We start from the raw sequence: 21,242 nt of genomic DNA, 5'->3' as shown, positions 1-21,242 counted from the left end.
TATTAAGGTTGCTAAGCAAATGATTTTAAAATAGGAAGATTATCTTGGATTATCCAGGTAGGTAATCACAAGGGTTTACCTACTTTAATCCACTTTAATCACAAGGGTTCTTGTAAGTGGAAGAGAGTCAGAGGAAGATGTAATTATATTAGAAAGGCACAAATAGATGCACCCCCTTCCTTTGCTAGCTTTGAAGATGGAGAAAGAGGGACACGAGCCGAAGAATGTGAGCAGCTTCTAGAAGCTGGAAAGGGCAAGGAAACAAATTCCTTCTAGAGCCTTTAGAAAGGAATGCAATCCTCTGACCCCTTTAATTTTAGCTCAATGAGACCTGTGTCAGTCTTCTATCCTACAGAACTGTAAGATAATGTATTTGTGTTGTGTAAGCCACTAAGTTTGTGATAATTTGTTACAGCAGCAATAGAAAACTAATACAACACCTATGACCATCAGTGTGTCCAGACTCATTACCTGTTTCCTATGGTGGTATAGAAAGAACACTGGACTTGGAATCTGAAGACCAAGGTTGGCATCCCAATTCTGTGATAAAATAGCTGTGTGACCTCCAGTAAATCACACTTCCTCTCTGAGCATATTTATGTGACAGCACCTACCTCCCAGAGTTATGTAGAACAAATGAGATAATGGGTGTATAAGTGCTGCATAAACTGTAAAGCATTCTATACATGTAAGAAATTATTATTTACAGGCCTGATATATAGTTGGGATGCAATAAACATTTGCTAAGTGACAATTAATTATTCTTTGTCAGTCCTTGGGATGAGGAAATGTGATTGCAAAACATGTTAGTTGCAAAACTTATTTTGCAAACCATACGAGGTCTGATAATTAAGTTCGCGACTTGTTGCAATGCTGTTGCTAACCTTTTTTTATATCAGAGGGATTATTCACTATGAATTTGTACCAACTGGACAAATAGTTAACCAAGTTTACTATTTGGAAGTGCTGAAAAGGCTGCATGAAAAAGTTAGACGACCTGAACTTTCGCCAACAATTCATGGCTCTTGCATCACGACAATGCATCAGCTCACAAGGCACTATCTATGAGGGAAGTTTTAGCCAGTCAACAAATAACAGTATTGGAACACCCTCCCCACTCACCTGATCTGGCCCCCAATGACTTCTTTCTTTACTCAAAGATAAAGGCACTATTGAAAGGAAGACATTTTTATGACACTCAGGACATCAAGGGTAATACAATGATTGCTCTGATGGCCATTCCAGATAGAAAGTTCCAAAATTGCTTTGAAGGGTGGACTAGGTGCTGGTGTCGGTGCATAGCTTCCCAAGGGGAATACTTCGAAAGTGACCGTAGTGATATTCTGCAATGAGGTATGTAGCACTTTTTCTAGGATGAGTTCACGCACTTAATTGTCAGACCTTCGTATTTTTACTCTGGGAAGGAATATTAATATATGGTATCTGCTCCTAAATTGATTACAACATAATTATGGAGATAACATTCATGAGAAGCTTTAAGTAAGAACTCAAACTTATATATATGATTAAGGGCCAAGGAAGTGATGCAAAAAATATGTATCCTGGAGGCCGGCCCGGTGGCTCAGGCGGTTAGAGCTCCATGCGCCTAACTCCGAAGGCTGCCGGTTCAATTCCCACATGGGCCAGTGGGCTTTCAACCACAAGGATGCCAGTTCAATTCCTTGAGTCCTGCAAGGGATGGTGGGCAGCGCCCCCTGCAACTAAGATTGAACACGGCACCTTGAGCTGAGCTGCCACTGAGCTCCTGGATGGCTCAGTTGGTTGGAGCGCATCCTCTCAACCACAAGGTTGCCGGTTCGACTCCCCAGGGTGGTGGGGCTAAGCCCCCTATAACTAGCAACTGCAACTGTACCTGGATCTGGAGCTGAGCTGCGCCCTCCACAACTAAGACTGAAAGGACAACAACTTGAAGCTGAACGGCACCTTCCACAACTAAGATTGAAAGGACAACAACTTGACTTAGAAAAAAAAGTCCTGGAAGTACATGCTGTTCCCCAATAAAGTCCTGTTCCCCTTCCCCAGTAAAATCTTAAAAAAAAAAAATATGTATCCTTAGTTCAGGTATGGAATGGATGATGAGTGTGGGCTAGAAGAGTCAAAGAAGGCTTTCAGGAGGAGGTGTGTCTTGAACAGGATCATGGAGGATGTGGTTAGATGGAGAACAATTGCTACTATCAGTCCCACAAAGGACTATTTTTCTACCCACAATTCCAGGAATCACATTTTAAATTTAAGACACTGGTAGGCAGTCCCAATGTTTCATATGGTATTCTTTTGGACCCTCTCGCTAATATTTTTTCTGTTTTATTAAAAAAATGTATTTTAAAAATGTACAGGAAAGTTATAAGAACAGTAGTACAAAGAAGGCTCCCCCCCCCGAACCTTTGAGAGTAGGTTGCTCATATGATGCCTCATCACCCACATATGATCAAAATCAGGAAATTAACATTGATACATTACTATCACATAATCCACAGACTCTGTTCTAATTTAGCCAATTTTCCAAATAATGTTTCTTTATAGTGATGCCTTTAATCATCACATCTTATTAGTATTAGACTTTAACAGTTCTATAATCTTTGATTTTCATGACCTTACTACTTTTAAAGATTATAGGTGAGTTATTTTATAAAGTGTTCTTCAACTGGGTTAGTCTGAGCTTTTCTCTTGATTAGATTCAGGTTATACATTTTTAGCAGGAATAGCACAGAAGTGATGTTGGCTTTTTCCTTATTGCATATCATCAGGTGGTAACAATTTCAATTTGTTCCACTACTGATGTTAACTGTGTTCAAGATTAAGCGGTATTTGCCAGGTTTTTCCATTATTAAGTTGTTCTTTTCCCCTTCTTAAATAATAAGTATTTTGTAAGGAGATACTTTGAGACTATGTAAATATCTCATTCCTCATTGATTTTTCACCATGTAACTTAGCACACACATAGATGTTTCTTGGTTGAATTAATTATCACTATTATGATTGCTAAATGGTGATTTTTCTAATTCCACCATCTTTTTTACATTCACTGTTGGCATTCCATTTTAATGAAAAGTTTTCTTCTTTCCCTATTTATTTATTTACATCAGTTTAGATGCACAGATTCCTATTTTTATACAATGGGTTATAATCTGTTACTATTGTTATTTATTTTGATTCTCAAACTGTCCCCATTCTGGTCCTGTGGGAGCCTCTTCAAGCTGGCTTCTGTGTCCTTTACACGTGTCCTCCTTATTCTTTGAATACTTCCTTACTTTCTGGCATACAAGATGTTCAAGGTTCATCTTAGACCTTCCCTGCCCTAGCCTTGGGGTCAACGATTTCTCCAAGAAGCCTCGGTTTCTTTTAGTGGAAAATGGTCTGTTCGTGGAGAATAGCATTTAGAAACCAAGATGGAGGTATTAGGCATGCCCATTGGTATTGAGGTGTCACTGCTCCCAGGCCCTCTCAATGAAAATGGCTTGAGAATATATATGTATAGATCTACTCATACATGCACACACACATGCACAGCCACATCTATATTTACTTATATATCTATTAAAAATTGTGGCTTCACACTGATACCTACAGTTCCAATCCAACACCACGGAGCTTATTCTAATTTCTGCATTTCCATATTTGTAACACTCTTCTTCTCCTGTAAGAAACTTGGATCCCATTATGTTTAATATATTTACTTATTTGATAAGTCACCCCTGTGTGTAACCACTCTCCATTGCCACTGCTGTCCTCACCCCTCACCCTCCTTACTCTTGTTGGACTCTGACACCTTGCACCATCAGCCCATGTATTCAACCCTCGTCATATAGCACATGCTCCAACACATCTCATCAGGCTGCTCTTATACACCCCGGGCACTGGTGCCTAGTTTGCTTAGCCCTAACTACGCGAATGGCTTTTAGACATAATTATTCAGGGAGGGAGGGAGGAGGGAGGGAGGGAGGGAGGGAGGGAGGGAGGGAGGGAGGGAGGGAGGGAAGAAGGAAGGAAAAAAATCTAATGGAAAGCCAGGTGCTTTCTTAATGATAGTTATGAACTGTCTTTTTGGGATATGTAAGTTACGACATCTGTTACTTTGCATATTGCATTTAAAAACTAGACTGGGTGTTAACCACAACAGGAAATATCAATGATCAAATTAATGAATCAGAAGTCTGTTTATTCTAGGTATTTGACAGGCAACGTAAGAGACAAGAGAGTAAAATCTTTGTAATTAGACTCACATGATTTGCAATTTTTGTGATCCCACTTTCTTGTGTGATTTTGTGCAAGTTATTTAACCTCTCTGAACCTCAGTTTCTTTATCTGTAAACCAGTGAATAACAGACTTAGGTTGTTGTGAGGGCTAAATAAGTTAATGTAAGTAAAATGCTTAGGCCAAAGTATTATAGTTACTCAGGAAACTAGAACTACTAATTGAGCTTGGCTTTAAGAGGTATGAAATTTAAACAAACAAAAAAAGCAAATATCTTATTTACTGATTCCCATGGAAGCAGGACCCATCACAACCTACCCTCTCATTCCCAGCACTAACTTTGTATCACATTTCAAAAAACAAAAACATTGGAGGCTGGGGGCTGTCAGACTTCCTTCCTCCTAACAACACTTAAAATCTTTGCTGTTCCTGCGTCTATCTGTGCCTCTTTCCCTCCAGGCCTATTGATAGAGGTGTTCCTTTCTAATTTGAGGCTAATCCCCATTTTCTGCCTCCCTAGGGCCCTCACAACTTCAATTATCCCCCTTTTCCTGTATCATTCATTCACTAATTCAACATTTAGTGAAGACTCACTATGTGCCAAACACTATTTTTGATTCTGGGGATATGGCAGAAAACAAGACAGACAAAGAGCGAACTCTCTAAGGAACCTTATAAAATAGAGAGGATATATAGACAATAAGCTAATAGACAAATAAATAATTTCAGATAATGAGTATTATTTTAGACAGAATGGTAAGAGAAGGTTTCTCTTAAGAGGTGACAAGTGAGCTGACATATGACTGGTAAGGAATCAGTGATGCAAAATCTAATGGAAGAACAGTTCCTGCAGAGGAGCAGACATAATGGCCCTACGGCAAGAACTACCCTAGCATATTGAAGATTAATAAAGCCAGTGCGAATGGAGCAAAGGACAGAACGGTAGATGACACTGTAAACACAGAGGAAGGACAGAAATCATAAGTGAGCCTTATAGGCTATGGCAAGCAAGTAGATTTTATTCAAAGTGCAAACAGAAGCCACTGGTGGATTTTTAAAAGGGGAGTAATAAGATCTGATTTCTGCTTTATGTATTTTAACTATCATTTTTGTCCCTTCCATTCTCCCTTCCAGGCATTGTCTCAAAATCTGCATATGTAAAGATGAGGAGCACTTAGCTAGATTCATGACAAAATAACTTTTCATTTGACATAAAGTATGTTTTTTATAGTCACTACTAATTTATTTTGAAGTCTGAATACCAAATTCTTCCTAGAACAATGTTTATAGTACAAGAGAAAACTATTTTATGCTCATACAAACTCCTTGGGATGTTGTGTACATATTTGGTCTCCCAAGAGAAGACTCTATAAGAACAAGCCTACTTCTTGACCTAGATACAAAGCTACCAAATATGGAGAGCCATCAGTGGGAAGGACACTTAATAACTAGAGCTCCAAAGGTATAATTTCCTAGAGCGTGGGTCCAGGACAAAATTGTAAAGCAGATTAATATTTCTCTTGTTCCCTACCTCCTCTTTCAGTGCCTTTCCTCCCTTGTTTAGCAACCTCTTCACCCAATCTCTTCATTGGGCTTGAGACTTTAACGGGCTCGTAGCACTCCCAATCTACTCAACCTAGAATCAACATTCCATACTCTGACTTATCTTGATCTCAAATATAAAGGTGGATAATGGGGTTAGTAAAATAATTTACCTTTGAATTTTTAGGATTAAGGCTCAGATCGGTCCCTCTGGGAGATAGACAGCCATTGCATCAACTAAAATAACTTTCAGAGGCAGGCATCAAACAGAAATGAGATGTTTTTAATTTTCATGATTCCTGATTTTTATCAGAATAATAGGGAAAGGTCACCAAACCTGAAGGGAGGGAAATCCTTGACGTAAAAATGGGAAGGCGTATAGGATGGTTGGAGATGGAATAAAGCACCTAAATACTCAAAGAGAACCTGAGTAAATGAGGCTAAAAATTATACTCTGTGCTCCTCAACTTTCTTGGAGATTTCAAGATCTTTTTAACTTTGTAATGTCTCTATTTCTCATAAAACAGTAATAGCTTAATTTATGTTTTCTCTGAGGAACACTCTACAATAATTATTGATAGTCAAATGGAGGGAGGCAAATTTCTAAATTGATTTCAATGGGAAAACAATACTTCTGGTTGGGAAGTTCTGCTTGTGCCACAGGTCACTTGTAAGCTTTACCTCTTTGGGTACGTATTTCTCTTTTTATCTGAAGAGGCCAGATTAAAGTAATCCCTTACCAGTTCTTATATTTTATACATCTAAACGAATACTTTTGACGTTTGCTATGGTGTCAGAATTATATTGGCCCCAACATCAAAGAGGTATTTTTCCTGTGATATTACATTCTTCTGGTTTTCCTCTTACTATACTGGTAGTTCCTTCTCAGTCTCTTTTGGGAGTTCTTCCTCTTCTATAAGCTCCTCAAAGTTTGGTCCTCAGGCCCTTTTCTTTTTTCACTTCACAATCTCAATGTAGGTGATCTCATTGAATGGGCTTTTGTTACCATCTATAAGCTGATAAACTTCAAATTGACATCTCCAATTTAGGCCTCTTTTCTGAGCTCGAGACCCGACCTTTGTTTTGTATGGCACAGAAATTACTCAAACTTATCACATCCAAAACTGAGTTTATGCCTTTTTCCTCCCAGATCTTTTCCTCTTTCAGAATCTATTTACTGAGATACTGGCACCACCATCCCTCCACACAGAATACTATATATACTAGTCACATCTTTCTTTTTCATTGTCCCACATAAAATCAATTACCATACAAAACCAACCAGTCAATTCCACCTCCTAAATATAAGACATATCTGTATATGTCTCTTCATCTCTACTATCACTCCTGAAATCCAAGTTATCATTTTCTAGTGTCAACATTAATACCCTCCTAATTGCTTTCTCTCCTTTTACTTCTAGTCTTGCCCTCAACCATCCCCCAGCCCCCACCCACCCACCACCCAAACTATTTTTCACACAGCAACCAGAGAGATCTACTTGGAAAACACTTGTGTTACCATATATTCTGTTTCCTGTTTCATTTGTTCACCCATCATACTGAGTACCTATAATGTGCCAGCCACTATCCTAGAATCTAGGAATCCAGTAATACATAAAATAGACAAGGCAATGACTTTTTCTCTTAAGAAGGTTCTATATGATCTTGGCCACTAACTCACTTTCCCTTTGCTGTCAGAATACTACATTTTACTCATGTATCTGCTTTCTTGGAGCTTCTGCTCTAGTCTATTCCTATACCTTCCTATACCAATTCCTGTACATTTTTCAAATGTAAGCTTAAATGTCTCATTTATGAAAACTCTCTGACCAGACTAGCTCCCTCTGTATTTCTCCTTCTAGAACTAGTCACAATGATAAATTTAAAAATGTATATTCTTATTTAATGTCTCTCTCACTAGTTTTCTTGTAAGCCCAAAGAGAACAGGGAAATTTCTTGTTCATTATTCTATTCCCAGTGTCTGGCACACATCAGGAGCTCAATTTGTTGGCTGAATGAATAAACCTTGCTATAGAAGTGTTACCATATATTCTAGCCTGGTGACTTGTAAGATTCAGAGGCCTCTTTTTAAAGGGAAAACTTAACAAGTCACACTTTAGGATGTGGCCTCTCTTTGTTTCTAGTTAGAAAATTCAAGTTACTGGCTGAATTTGAAGATTTCTAACTTATGGTGCCACTGCTTTGGAGAGTTAAAACATACCGTCAAAATAACTGTCACTTCAGGTATTCAACCACAAACATTGACTGAAAACAAACTGGAGTATTTGAACAATATTTTTCAATTAATTTACCTCACCTGCTGCCCTAGTTCAGTTTTCACGATTTCCTCCTCGAATCGTTGCACTGCTCCTTTCCAACTCCTTATTGTCCCATCTTGCATTATTTGTCGTCACAGCATTATTTTTAAAACACATCGTTTATTTTATTATTTGTTCCTCCCAATTAGAATGCAAGCTCCAGGAAGACAAGGATTTTTGTTCTGTTCATTTTATACCGTATTTGTGGAGCTCCGGAGGCCTACAAGAATTTAAAGACTTGTAACAGTCATCAATGTATCTCACTGCTTCAAGTGTTTCTCCATTCATTCATATGAATCTACACCTTTTATGTGCTGTGATCTCTTGCCTCATGGTGCCCGTATATTGTATCTTATTAACATGTCAGTTATTTTTAATTTTTCAAGAATGTCTGTTTCAGTCACATTTTAGATGCCTGCCCACTAAAGGTCATTACAAGGAGAAAATAACGTCGGGAACACGGACTTGAGGGCAGTAGCCTGACCCACTGTCGCTGCTGAATAAATAAATGCTGGCTGAACTGGAACTGTGCACTCTAGTTTGTCGACGGAGCTAAAAAATATTCTCGCATAGACGAGTAAGCACATGTACACTGGTCTCTTAAGCACTGTCTTGGGCCTCGAAGGAGACTACCACCAAAGTGCCCTCGGCGACAAGGCAGAGCAGCGCAACGCCTATTTCTGGAGTTTAACTCAGCCTCGCTCCAATCGTGAGCAGCTTCCATCCGGCGGCAAAGAAAAATACTTCCGGCGTTCGGCTTTTGTATGTGCTGAGTCACGGCCGAAGGCTCCACCCTGGATATAGGGGCAGGATGCACAACATGTGACTTGAATGGGGGAAGAAACTTGGGGATTCATTTTCTCCACTCGGTTCTTGGTTTTCTCCTCAGGCGGGGTATGTCCCCCGAGCCGCGGAGCAGTCCCCCGTAGCTGCCTCAAACCAACCCTCCGCGCACGTCATAAACGCGGCGCGGCTGCCCGGGGGCACTTCTCCCGTCGCCCACCGCGTGGCTCTCGCCGCCTCTCCTTCCTCGCCCCGCCTACCCCAGCTTTCGTAGGGCTGTCTGTGTGCTCCGACAATCAGGCCTGGTCGCTTGGGTTCCTTTTGTTCACTGTTCCCATTGGTTGCTTACGCGAACGTGACTGCTGCCTTGCCTCTTTATTAGCTAGAACCCGTGGCGTCATCGGCGGCCGCGAGGGCGGGGGAGAGAGGGAAGTTAGCGTGCGGGAGACCGGGTTGGGGGAGGGGTGCGGGCCTGTCCTCCCCAGCGGCTGCGGCAGCACCAGCGCCGGCCGCCACCGCCTCTGGAACGCGGAGGAGGAGGAGCGGCTGGAGGAAGAGGAGGAGGAGGAGGTGCGCCCTGGGGAGAGGGATGCTCATCGCTCTGGGTTTATGGTGAAGGCTGAGTCGAGGCACGATTGCTGCAGTCTGTGCCACCGCGAGGAAGTTGTGTAAGGCCGGGCGGGAGCTCGCAGCGCGGTGGAGAACCCAAGCGCGGGGTCGGTGCGAAGACTGGGCTACAGCCAGACCCTTTCCTACTGTGACCATGCCAGGAAGGAACAAGGCGAAGTCTACCTGCAGCTGCCCTGCCCTGCCGCCCAACGGACAGGATTTGGGCGAGAGCGGCCGGGTTGCCCGTCTAGGAGCCGATGAGTCTGAGGAGGAGGGACGGAGTGGGTCTCTCAGTAATGCCGGAGACCCAGAGATCGTCAAGTCTCCCAGCGACCCCAAGCAATACCGGTGAGGGAGGAGGCCTGGACCGGGGAGGAGAGCCGGGTGCGGGCCTCTCTGTTGCTGCCGCGGTCCCTTCTTGTCTCCGTGTCTCCCGAAGGAGCCGCAGGGGCACGCTTCTCACCCCGAATGCTTCCTTGGGTGAAGGTGGCAAGGGCAATTAGGGGCTTCCATGTGGTATCAGCTGGACAACTGGGAAATACTGGGTTCCACAAGGAATCAGGATGTCAGAATGGGAAGGGTGGTTCGAGTAATTTTGACATTAAGAGCGGAGGTTTCTCTGAGGAAGGCAGGCTGGATGGTGAAATACTCTTGGTATTATGAGGAAAGGTTGAAGGAGTTGGGGATTTTAATTTTGGAGAGGATATTTAAGGGGCATATTATCACTATCCAGAAATATTTGAGGTGCCCTTAGTTGAAAGAGGTGTAAAAGTAATGGGTGGAAGTTACTAGAGGATGGTGTGTGGCTTAAGTAAAATAACTTAGTATTATAGTTGGCCTAAGATGAAGTGGCTTGTTTCCATGGGTTTCTCATTACTAGAATGGTTGGGTGACCTCTTCCAAGAATGTATTAGCGAGGACTTGGGTCTCAGTGGGGTAAGTCATAGTCTTGTAAGGTTTCTTTTAATTCTGAAATTCTCTACTTTTGGTTTATGCTGGAATCCTCTAAACATCTCTTAGTAACTGGTGGCTCAATCCCCACCTGAATATTTCCTTCAGAGGTAGCTTATTTCATAGAATGTTATGACAATGATGTAGTTTTAAAGAGAGATCATATTGTCCAAAAACTTCATTTACAGGTTGACGAAATTGAGATCCAGAGAGTTTATGTCTTGCTCAGAATTACACAGCTATAAATTATAACAGAGCTGGTATGAAAACTTTGTCACCAAATCCAGTGCAACGTTTACTGATTTTTATAAAGTTCTTACTCATTGAGTTGAAAGCTGAAGGATTCTTGGTCTTAATTTGTTATAAGCCCCTATAAATGTTGGAGGAGGAAAGAACCTTAGAGATAAAACTTTTCCACTCTCCACCATCCCCATTTGACAGATGACTGAAGCTGAGGTCTAGAAAAAGTGATTTAACCTCAAGTTAAAGACTGGCCTAATTTCTTCTTTCACTCCAAGCCTCCTAATTTAATAGTACATCACTCTTTGTACTATTAATATTTTCCCAGGCTGCACAGTAAAGAGATCTTTATGAGTGAGCCAGATTTTCTCTTTTTCTCATCAAAGATCCGTGGTTGTATTAGTAATATATAAATGAATAAAATTGAAACCTTGCGAAAAGGTGCTTGGTTTTTGCCTTCCAGATTAAATGTTCAATAACTGTTTCAGTTTTTGTCTGTCTATACAGATATATAATAACACTATCTCAGATACTATTCTAACAAGCTTTTAGATGTATTCTTTTTTTTTGGCAAGTTCATTTGACAGACACTTATTAAGTCCTAATGTGTGCCAGGTGCTGAGCTATGATAAATATATTCTGAAACTTGGTCAAATATAATAGTAAATAACATTTTATTCTGGGTCCTGGGCATACAGAGATCATTAAGACAGTCCCTGCCTTCAAGAAGCTTCCAGTGTAGTGGAGGAACCCAGACACAAGAAAGATAAAATTAGGGCACTAAAGTTTTATGGAAGTCGTAATAGAAGTATGTGCTAGGTTTATTGGGGAATAAAGTAAGGCACGGGTAACTGTACCTAGGGAGAAAGTTAGGAAAGACTTCAAAGAGGAGATAATGCTTAAGAAGTAGTCTTTGAATAAGTTGTTGCGTTTCTATATGTGGTCTTTTTCCAAGTCACTGTCCCTCCTAGTGTCTCAGTTTTCTTGTTTTAAAATGAAGGTTGATTTGAATAGCTGTGTTTTCCACTAACTTCTTCTCTTTCAAAAGAGTAGGTCCACTTTTAATCTGTTTTATATATTGAAGTTTCAATTAGACTTCTAAAGAAAAGGTTTTGTTACTTTAAAATAAAGGTGAAAGACCTCAATACTAGATGATTTTTAAAGAGTTACCCAACTTAAAGTCAAATGCTGTACATTTTTGTAACCAGAAACAGACATGAGGCATCTGCGGCCCAGAGAGCTGAATTATCCTTCCCGGACCTGCTCAGATGTTATCTCTGTGGAGCCTTTCCAGGCAGATAATCCCTCCTTTCACTGTATTTCGATCAGACTTGTACATGGTTCGTTACAGTACATATCTATCATATTATATTGAATGTGTGAATAAGCACCACAAGCAGAACTGATTAAAAGAATATATTGTTATGAAATAATGCCTTGAGAAATTTGTTTGCCAGTCTGCGTTAAATAATAGCCTGTGGAATTTTACTTCTGTATATGTCTAATTTGTATTCAGCTTTTTAAAAATGTTAAGCATATTTCCAGGAATCTTTCTGCTTTTTTAGGGATCTGTATAAATGCTTGATAAGTGTTGACTTCCCTCTCTTCTGGAAGGATTAAAGGACTCCAGGTTGGGAACTATTGGTCAAATCTTTATTGGTGTAAAGTGGAAATTCTAGATGGACAGGATTAGTGATAGTGCATTGACTTAAATATAAAACACTTAACCTGTTTGTAAAAAGACCACTTATTTATGTGGGAGAGAGGAGAAGAATATATTGAAAAGGCATGTAAGCTTCTGAAGGGCAAGCAAGCCCTTTTATTAAATGTTGGTCAGACTGTTACAAGTAAGGGGATTATATAAATTCTCACTATACTATAGAAAATAATGGATGCGGGCTAAGTAAGGTACAGGTTATTTCTAAACATGTATTATGTTGTTTACTATTACATATTGATGAACAGATCCAAGTGAGCAGGACAACTGCTTTGAGAATACTAATACCTGCTAGCTTTTGAAATAGTGGGGTGACTCACTTCTGAGTAGAAGCTTTACACACATCTAAGACATGAGAAGAATTGTACATGAGAGAACATTTTCTTTTGTATTGCATAGGAAGAACATGGGTTTATTTGTTTACCTTTCAACTAAAACCCGTGGAATAGTAATGCTTTTTTTTATATGAGGCAGCAATTGCATTTGTAGTATATATACACTGGTAAAATCATGTACTTATGTATATAAATTCTAGGAACTTGACACCATCCAGTCTCTTGGTCTGATACCTGAACTCAAAACTCGATTTTCACTGTACCCTCTTAGTTTTGTATTGTAAAGTAGAGGCAAGCTAGGTCTTACCTTGTGAGATTCAAGCTCATTTAATAAAGTGAGCACTTTCAAAGTTCAAATGCATTAAATTTTTTGAATGCTAATATGACTTGAATAAATGTATCTTTGTTACCATTCCTTAGACTGATTTCTTCTATGTGGGCTGATGGGCTAGTAAGAATAGGAAGAACATTCCTAACTAAACTTTCTTTTGGAAATAAGATTTAGCACTAAAGAGATCTCTTTTTGAAGAACTAAACAATGGTAAGGACTCTTTTGTCTTCAGAGAATTCTAGTCCATCTAGACTCCTGGTGGAGTCATAGAGCAGATACTGAAGCAGAAATGCATTACATGTAATAGGTGTTAGAATAGAGATATGGGTAAAGCATGGCATTTTTTAATCATTTGTGTATCTAAAGGTGAGGGTTTGAAATAACGTAGAGAATAGGTGAAGCATACTTAGGAAATACTAAGAGAGAAGTTGTGGGTTTTTGAGCATTTCTTACAGCCTTTATTCCTTTTCGCTATGCATTTATAACGTTTCAAAAATGGTATGATACTATATTTAACAATGTCAGGAACATTTTCTTAAGTGCTTTTTAATATATTGTGTTTACCTTGAAGTCCATTGTGTAGATAGATATACCATAATTTCATCATTGTCATTTTATAGGCTATTTAGATAGTCACATTTCCTTTACCTCAGAAGCCTGTTTATTCCCAACTGAATCTTTGGGTATGGACCCAATCATAATGGGTCTGGTAGATACATAAGGTGACCTCTGGTGATCTGGTCTGTTTCTAGGATATTCTCTAATTGCGACCTAGCAGACAAGATGGTTTGTTATGGGACTTGCACTCTGACATAGGTCTCATGTACATACTGATTCCTAGAATGAAATCATTCATAAAGCCTGTCCAACTCACAGGAAACTGAGTAGATTTATAGTCCCTTTCTAGTAGTTTTTTTTTTGGTGGTGATGGGGCTTCAGTTACATGGCTGGACCAGAATTAAACTTGTTTTTAAAAGGTTTGGATGTATACTGTAGTCTGGAAAGTTCATTTGGTCCTCTGGAGAGGTGTTTAGAGGGATTTTATGTTTTTATTACAACCACCAATAATCTTCATCCTAATAATAATAACTGGTATTTTGTTGAGTGCTTACTGTGTACTGTACTGTTCTAAGGAGTCCACATAGTATTATTTCACAGTATTATCTGTTTACTCTTTATAGTAACTCTATTAGTGCTCTTATTACATGATAGCCTAAATGCTATTCTATGAAAATATACAGAGGGTGCCAGAAAAAATGTATACACATTTTAAGAAAGGCAAAAACTATTAAAATTGTAATACTCAATATATACTGATAACAAAAGATGAATACAAGTCATGTCTATACATTTTTTTGACATCCCCGGGATTACTGAGCAGGTACTGAGCACTAATTAACTGTATAAAATGATTGTGTTCTCTCATTTGGTTCCTTCTAAGCAAATTTCTTACCATGGCAGATAAGGTCCAAGGCCTTCCATTTTTTGGTTCTTAACTTTCTAGCTTTATCTTTTTTTGTGCTGTTATGTGCTCCTTTTCTTGGCACGTGGTGTATGTACTCTTTGGTCATGTTTGCCTTGCAGATTCAAGCATTACCTCCTCTGTGAATCCTTTGACTCTTTTCCTTCACTTTTCCCCTCCCACATGTGAGTTATTTACACTCTTGTGGACTGTATTTTTTTCAAGCTATTTCATATTTTTGTTAAGTCCTATTTGTCTTTCCTCTCCATTGTGCTGAAATTTTTTTAGGGAGAAACTTTGTTTCTTTGTCTTTGCGTGCCTTTCCTTCTGTAATTAATAAATCAACTGTCTGTACTAAAACCCATCATTTCTCTACTTGTGTACTACTGTGTTTCCCTGAAAATAAGACCTAGCCGGACAGTCAGCTCTACTGCGTCTTTTGGAGCAAAAATTAATACAAGAGCTGGTCTTAGACTGGGTATAATATAATATAATATAATGTAATATAATATAGTATAATACTGGGTATAATATAATATAATACCGGGTCTTATATTAATTTTTTGCTCCAAAAGACGCATTAGAGCTGATTGTCTTGTTTTCGGGGAAGCATGGTAGATCCCATCTCCTTTTTATTGATCCCATCCATCAGTTATCTCAGTGCCCGTTCCGTACCGCATTATCAGTTTCCCCCTTATAGGATCATTACCATGAACATACAAATATGCTGTAATTGTTCGTATCTTCTAGGGAAAAACATTTCTTTACTCCACATCCTCTTTGAGCTATGCCCTTCCAGCTACTTAAATTTCTTGGTTTATTTTATAGGAAAGCTTATTAAAAGAGTTGCATGTACTTGCAACCTGCAGTTCATCTACTTCCATTATTTCTTGAACTCAGAGTGGGCTTTTGTCATTATTGCTGTACCAAAAAGCTATTTTCAAGATCACCAATAACCTTTATATTTGGTCAGTTCTCAAGTTCTTTTCTTACTAGACCTTTCAGTATATATGTATATATATATATGATAACCTCTGGTGATCTGGTCTGTTTCTAGGATATATGACACAGTTGATCACTAGTTTCCTTCTTGAAATGCTTTTTCAGTTGGCTTCCAAGTTAACACTGTTCTTAGCTCTCTTTCTGCCTCCTTCGCAGATTCCTCATCTCCTTGACCTTTAAATTTTGGAGGGCCTCCTGCTCAATCCTGAACCTTTTCTCTTCCCTGCCTACCTTTGCTCCCTGTGTTACCTCATCTAGTCTAGTAGCTTTAAATAGCATCCTTTATAAAATAATTATACTCAGGTTCCCCACCCCTATACTCTTTCTTGCTCTGTTTTATTTTTCTTCATAGCACTTACCGCCATTTCATATATTATATATTTACTTGTTTATGAGAGCAAGGACTTCATTTTGTTCACTGCTATATCCCCAGTGCTTATAATTAGTGCCTGTCTCATAGAGTCTTACTTACATCTCTGACTCCTTTATCCTTTTCTCCTCTGGCCTGATTGTTATATGAGGATATGTTTTTCAGTCTTTTTAAAAACACTTTATTTCTTGTTTTTATTTCAGATCAAATTTTTTTTTAAGAAATAAAATCATACAGCTACACACTTGAAGCTATTTGAGTATTCCCTCCTCCGTAGCATTTCCTACCCTCTTTTTCCAGCATTAACCATTATCTGAATTTGGTATATATACCATTCCTATGTATATTTTTGTACTTTTTATTAAATATACATTTATCTGTGAACAGTATATATTACTGTTTTTGCATGTTTTAACAGACATAGAAATAAAAATTATATCACATTGGATGTCTCATAAACTGCTTTTTATTTTTTATTTTTTGGTATAACAGTGTTTTTGAGATTTGTCCATGCTGATAAGTATAGTACTAGTGACTTGTGTTAAATACTATTTAATATCTTGTTGTACGAATACATCATAATTTATCTGTTTCCCTGTTACTGGTCATTTAGATTATTCCCAATTTTATATTACATTTTATGATTATGCCACAATTTTCTTTGATTGTTGGGCATTTAAGTTGTTTCCAGTGCTTCAGTGAACATTTTTACACATGACTCTTCGTGCACACATTTGAGAATTTATATACTGGTAAGCACATACCTATAAGTATATGATTCATTTTTAACCTTACTAGATGTTGCCATAGTACTCTTATAATTGGTTGTACTATTTTACATTTGCACCAGTAGAGCATGAGCGTTCCTGCTTCTATACATTCCTACTGACTCTTGATATGGTTAGATTTTTAAAAAATTGAGAGCCTGATCTATGGGAAATATTTTTCTCTTTTAAAAAAATCTTTTTTATTTGCATTTTCTCTTGTTACTAATAAAATCAAGCATTATTTCATGTTTCCTGGCAATTGGATTTCTCCTTTTATGAGTGGCCCATTTTTCTATTGGGTTAGTTTCCTTTTTTAAATTAACTTGTAAGAATTCTTTACATATTTTAAGTGCTAATCCTTTGTTGGTTATGAGTTGCAAATACATTCTCAGTCTATATAGCTTGTTTTTACCCTTTGTTTAGAAAGTCTTAAATTTTAATCAGATTTATTCATCTTTTTGTTTATGGTTTGTGCTTTTTTCATCTTTATTTTCTTCTGAAAGTTTTGTAGTTTAGCTTCTTACATTTTGGTAAGGATCTAATTTTATTACTTTTTTAAAAAAAAGTATGGACAACCAGTTGTCCAAGCACATCTTTTGAAAAATCTGTATCCCAGATTTCTGTCACCAAACGTTTCCTGTAAAGGGCTAGATAATAAATATTTTAGGCTTTTGTCAGTCTAGAGACAAAATTAAGGATATTATATAGGTACATATATAACAAGAAAGAAAACAAATTGCACATTCTTAATAAAATTTTTTATGAAGTTCAAAATATAATCGTACTTTTTTGGGGGATAATACAGGTCATCAATTGAGAAGAATGGAATTATTTTTTATAGGGATCACATTTTGCTTTGGGGGAATTCAGAGTTAGTGTTGCCTGTCATCAAAGGTGATTGCAAATGTTCATCTGTTAATAATGATTTGTAATGATATTTTTACATGTATCATCTTTGAAAATGTGTTTTCACACTGACAGGTACTGCCAAATACTGATAATCCATGAGCATATGATTTTATTTGAGCATATTCATTGCTTAAAAGGCATTTATAGAACCCTGTTAGAGTCTTTGATATTTTAGCCTTTTAGCATGTCATTACATTATAAATTAATCACTTCTGATTGAAAATTAGGTGGAAGCCCTTCAATTGCACAATTAAAAGGGCTTTGAAATAAGGAAATTTCTTTTGTGTTTTCACCAAGTTCTGAAAAACCACTGCTGGACCTATAGGAAAACATCCCCTGCAAATTTGTATGGAAATGGAGATATAGCTACTTGTTTTAACTTTTGACAGCACAGGAAATGTATAAAGCAGTTTGCCATTACTTGTGATTCAGACAACATTAGTTATTCTTGAAATGATTTTACCGTAAGTTTTTCATATAGGTGCTGTTTTGTAATAGTGGGTGAATTCATTAAGAAACATTATCAAGTCTGCAGCAACAGCTAATTTCTAAAGCCATTTGGTGTTTGAGAATACTGGTTGAAGGCTGTTCTACAGAAAAGTTTTAATCTTGTCTCAAAACATTGCAATTGATAGTGTAAGAAACATCCAAACCTGCAGAGAATTTTTATGAGTTTATCTGAGCTAAGCTGATGACAACTGCTGGGAAGCAAAATTTCAATGGATTGAGAAAATGCTCTAGAGAATGGCAGCTTTGCATCTTATTTTATACATTAGAATGAAAGGAGACATAAGGAGGGTTACATGAAATCCATTGGCGGTAGATTTTAATAAGGGGGTGGGAGAAAGCAAAGTGGGAGTACATCTCTGGGATTGGATAACAAAACAGAGAGACATATACTTCTTTTACATTGGTGGGTACTGGATAATTAATAACATGTACAGCACAGTGAAATGGTATTTGAGGAACAAGATGAAAATGAGGGGTTCTTTGAGCTCATGCTCAGGAACTGTGGGTGTGCCCTGAGGGGGCCTAGAAAAGGAGATTGCTCTGACATTTCAAAGGTATGTATCTTAGATGCAAAAAGACAATAGACAGTCTCACTTATGGTAAAGATAGACCTTTGTCAAGGAAGCTATAGGTCTAGGATGTGACTACCCACCATGACCCGCTTTTAGTTAGGAATTTTTAATGTTCAGATCATCCTATGTGGTTACTTTTGGTCTCTTGAGTTTGTAGGGTCTGCCATGCAGGTCTCCCCTGAGCTTGTCAGGCTTAGTATGTGGTCCCTTTTTTGTCCACACTTAACACATCAATCTGAAGGATGCATAAACGACCAACTACTTGTTTAGATAATGTAGTCCCATTGTGCTAGGAAGTCTCATTCCTAGGAAGTCTTAGTGTCCTCATTTGCTTTGCTGAAATGGTGTGAACCATTGGGGATGGGGCAAGACCCTGCCTTGGATGGAAGTCAAGGTTGAATTTTTCTCAAAAGGAAAAGACAGGTAAATGGGAGGCAATCAGGTCTTACAGGCCTTCATTAAGAAAAAAAGACCTCTGGATCATTTCTAACCTGCCAGCAAGTTTTGTGGTCTGTCTCACTTTTCTGTATTTTGCATCTAATACAACATTTACTTATAGTTTGAGGGTACACCATAGACCTCTTCGGTTTTTACAATCTGACCATTAGGTGGGTTTCTATTTACTGGCATCATCATTATTATTATTATTATTTGGCCCATCTTCCCATTGGACGTGCTCAAGTTTTCGTGCATTATTCATCTGATTCCTGCTAATTGTGCAATTGGGAACTGTAACTTTAAGGTTTAATTGGGGCCAACGCTGTAAGAATACAATGGTGTAAATTACAATTACCATCTAAAAATTTCCAGAGGCCAGGAGGACAATAAGAATTTCATAAGTAAATTTCCTGTGCCTCAGGAGCTGTTATAGAGGGCCATTTTTTTTTTTTTTTTTTTAGTAGCCACTTCAGCTTCCATCTGAATATAGTTAGTAGTCCTTGTTGGGTTAGGGAATAAACATGTTCCCATAATTGGATTCTAATGTTTATACATAAAATTCCTTTCTCAACATTCTTTTCCACTATCTTTCCACAACTTCCCCTGTTGTCAGTTTATCTCTTTTTACACATTCAGAAGTAACCAACTTACTAGGACAAACTGCTTCCTTTTAACTTCTCTCAAACACACCCACACCCTTTCCTTCTTTCTGCAATAGCATTCCTTCTAAATTTGAAAAGAGAAACCATAAAAAGAATATTATTGATAATACAAAAATTATACACCTTTAGCAATTACTAACATTGGGGCTCTATAAGAACAAATTTTGAGAAAAGCCCAAAGAACAAGTGTAACTATTATTATGAGTAATATTAGCAGACAGGTAAAGAAACAATTTTTACTTTTTTAAGTTTAACATCAATTTGTAGGTATACAGTCCTTATCTATGTCTTGGGATAGCTGTCTACTCTGATGTGGGGCTTCTCATCCTTGAGGAGCCTTTGATGTCCGCTGTAGGGAGAGGTGAGTGTCAGAGACAAGGGCAGATATTCATTCATGGTTAGCCACTTTTTTCTTTTTTTTTTTTTTTTTTTTTTTTTATGAGAAATGTGAATCCTTGAGTTTAGCTGCACATGGATTAGTTAGTAAGACCTTATAACATCCTTTCCCTTTTCCAATGGACAGAATCTCCCGGTTTTAAGTTGTGGTCTTTGAAGTATTTGTCTCCTGGGAGCACATTATGAAATGACTCAGTGACAAATTTATCAGTTTCTTTAAGCTGGTTAATAAGTCCTTGATAATGATGCAAAATGTCTCCTTTTAGTAAGGTTGGCTCATGTGTCCCTTCATCCAGATGCATAGGGCGACCAGTGACTGTTTAATAAGGAGAAATGCTCTGTTTATCAAAAGGAGTAGCTCCGATTGAGGAGCACCATAGGGAGAGGTTTTGGGAGATTAAAGCCTTTGAAAATTTACCTAGTTGACTTTTAATTATACCATTTGTACATCCCACCAATCTAGAGAACTGGGGTGATGAGCACAGTGAAAATGCTGTAGAATGGGATGGGACTAATGTTACAAATGGATTGCATTTGCCCAGTGAAATGAATCTTTCAGTCACTATGTAACTCAGGGAATTCCCCAATGGGGAATTATTTTTTTCCATTAATAATTTACCTACTGTTAAGCCTGTTGCTCTCCTGCAAGGGAATGCCTCAACCCCGTAAGAAAACATACAAATCATAATTAACACATATTTATATTTATGCGATGGTGGCATTTGGACAAAATCTAATTACCATACCTCAAAGTGGAGCTAAAGGAAGTGGGAAATGTCCTTGGGACGTGTGGAATGATTTTCCAGGGTTATATTTTGGACAGATAGAACATCTGCTATATATGTTTATGAGCTACACAGTAGGAGAAGGTTCCCAGTAATATTGTTTACTCCATGAAATCATCTTTTTAGGACCCCAATACATGTACATGTTGAAGCATAGGTAATGAGCTCTTATCGGTAAGACTGATTTTTGATTGGGTCCAAACTATCTGTGTCTGGGTCGAAGTTTCCCTTTTTGTTGCCATATCCTCTTCTTCTGCAGCTGTCCATTGGAACTGTAGAAGAGAGTCTTACTGATTTAATAGGGAGACGACACATGCTCTGGTCTGG

The 21,242-nt window shown here is 38.2% G+C and overlaps 1 protein-coding gene across 2 annotated transcripts in view; it reads left to right on the top strand.

Annotated features, from left to right (window-relative positions):
- The first annotated feature begins 9,102 nt into the window (after window positions 1–9,102).
- The window catches only part of NRDC (nardilysin convertase), a 64,460-nt gene continuing 52,320 nt past the window's right edge, over window positions 9,103–21,242 (top strand). The window contains exon 1 of one of the 2 annotated variants that reach the window (XM_019742779.3): window positions 9,103–9,816. In XM_019742779.3, the coding sequence (XP_019598338.2) occupies window positions 9,623–9,816 (194 nt within the window). In that variant the 5' untranslated portion in view covers window positions 9,103–9,622. The remainder of the gene's footprint in view (window positions 9,817–21,242) is intronic. The other variant, XM_019742780.3, reaches the window with a different exon arrangement.

This window comes from Rhinolophus sinicus, chromosome 14 (assembly GCF_057876585.1).
Source record: "Rhinolophus sinicus isolate RSI-liver-muscle chromosome 14, RSI-T2T, whole genome shotgun sequence".
Classification (NCBI taxonomy): domain Eukaryota; kingdom Metazoa; phylum Chordata; class Mammalia; order Chiroptera; family Rhinolophidae; genus Rhinolophus; species Rhinolophus sinicus.
This window is presented reverse-complemented; position numbering and strand designations above follow the sequence as displayed.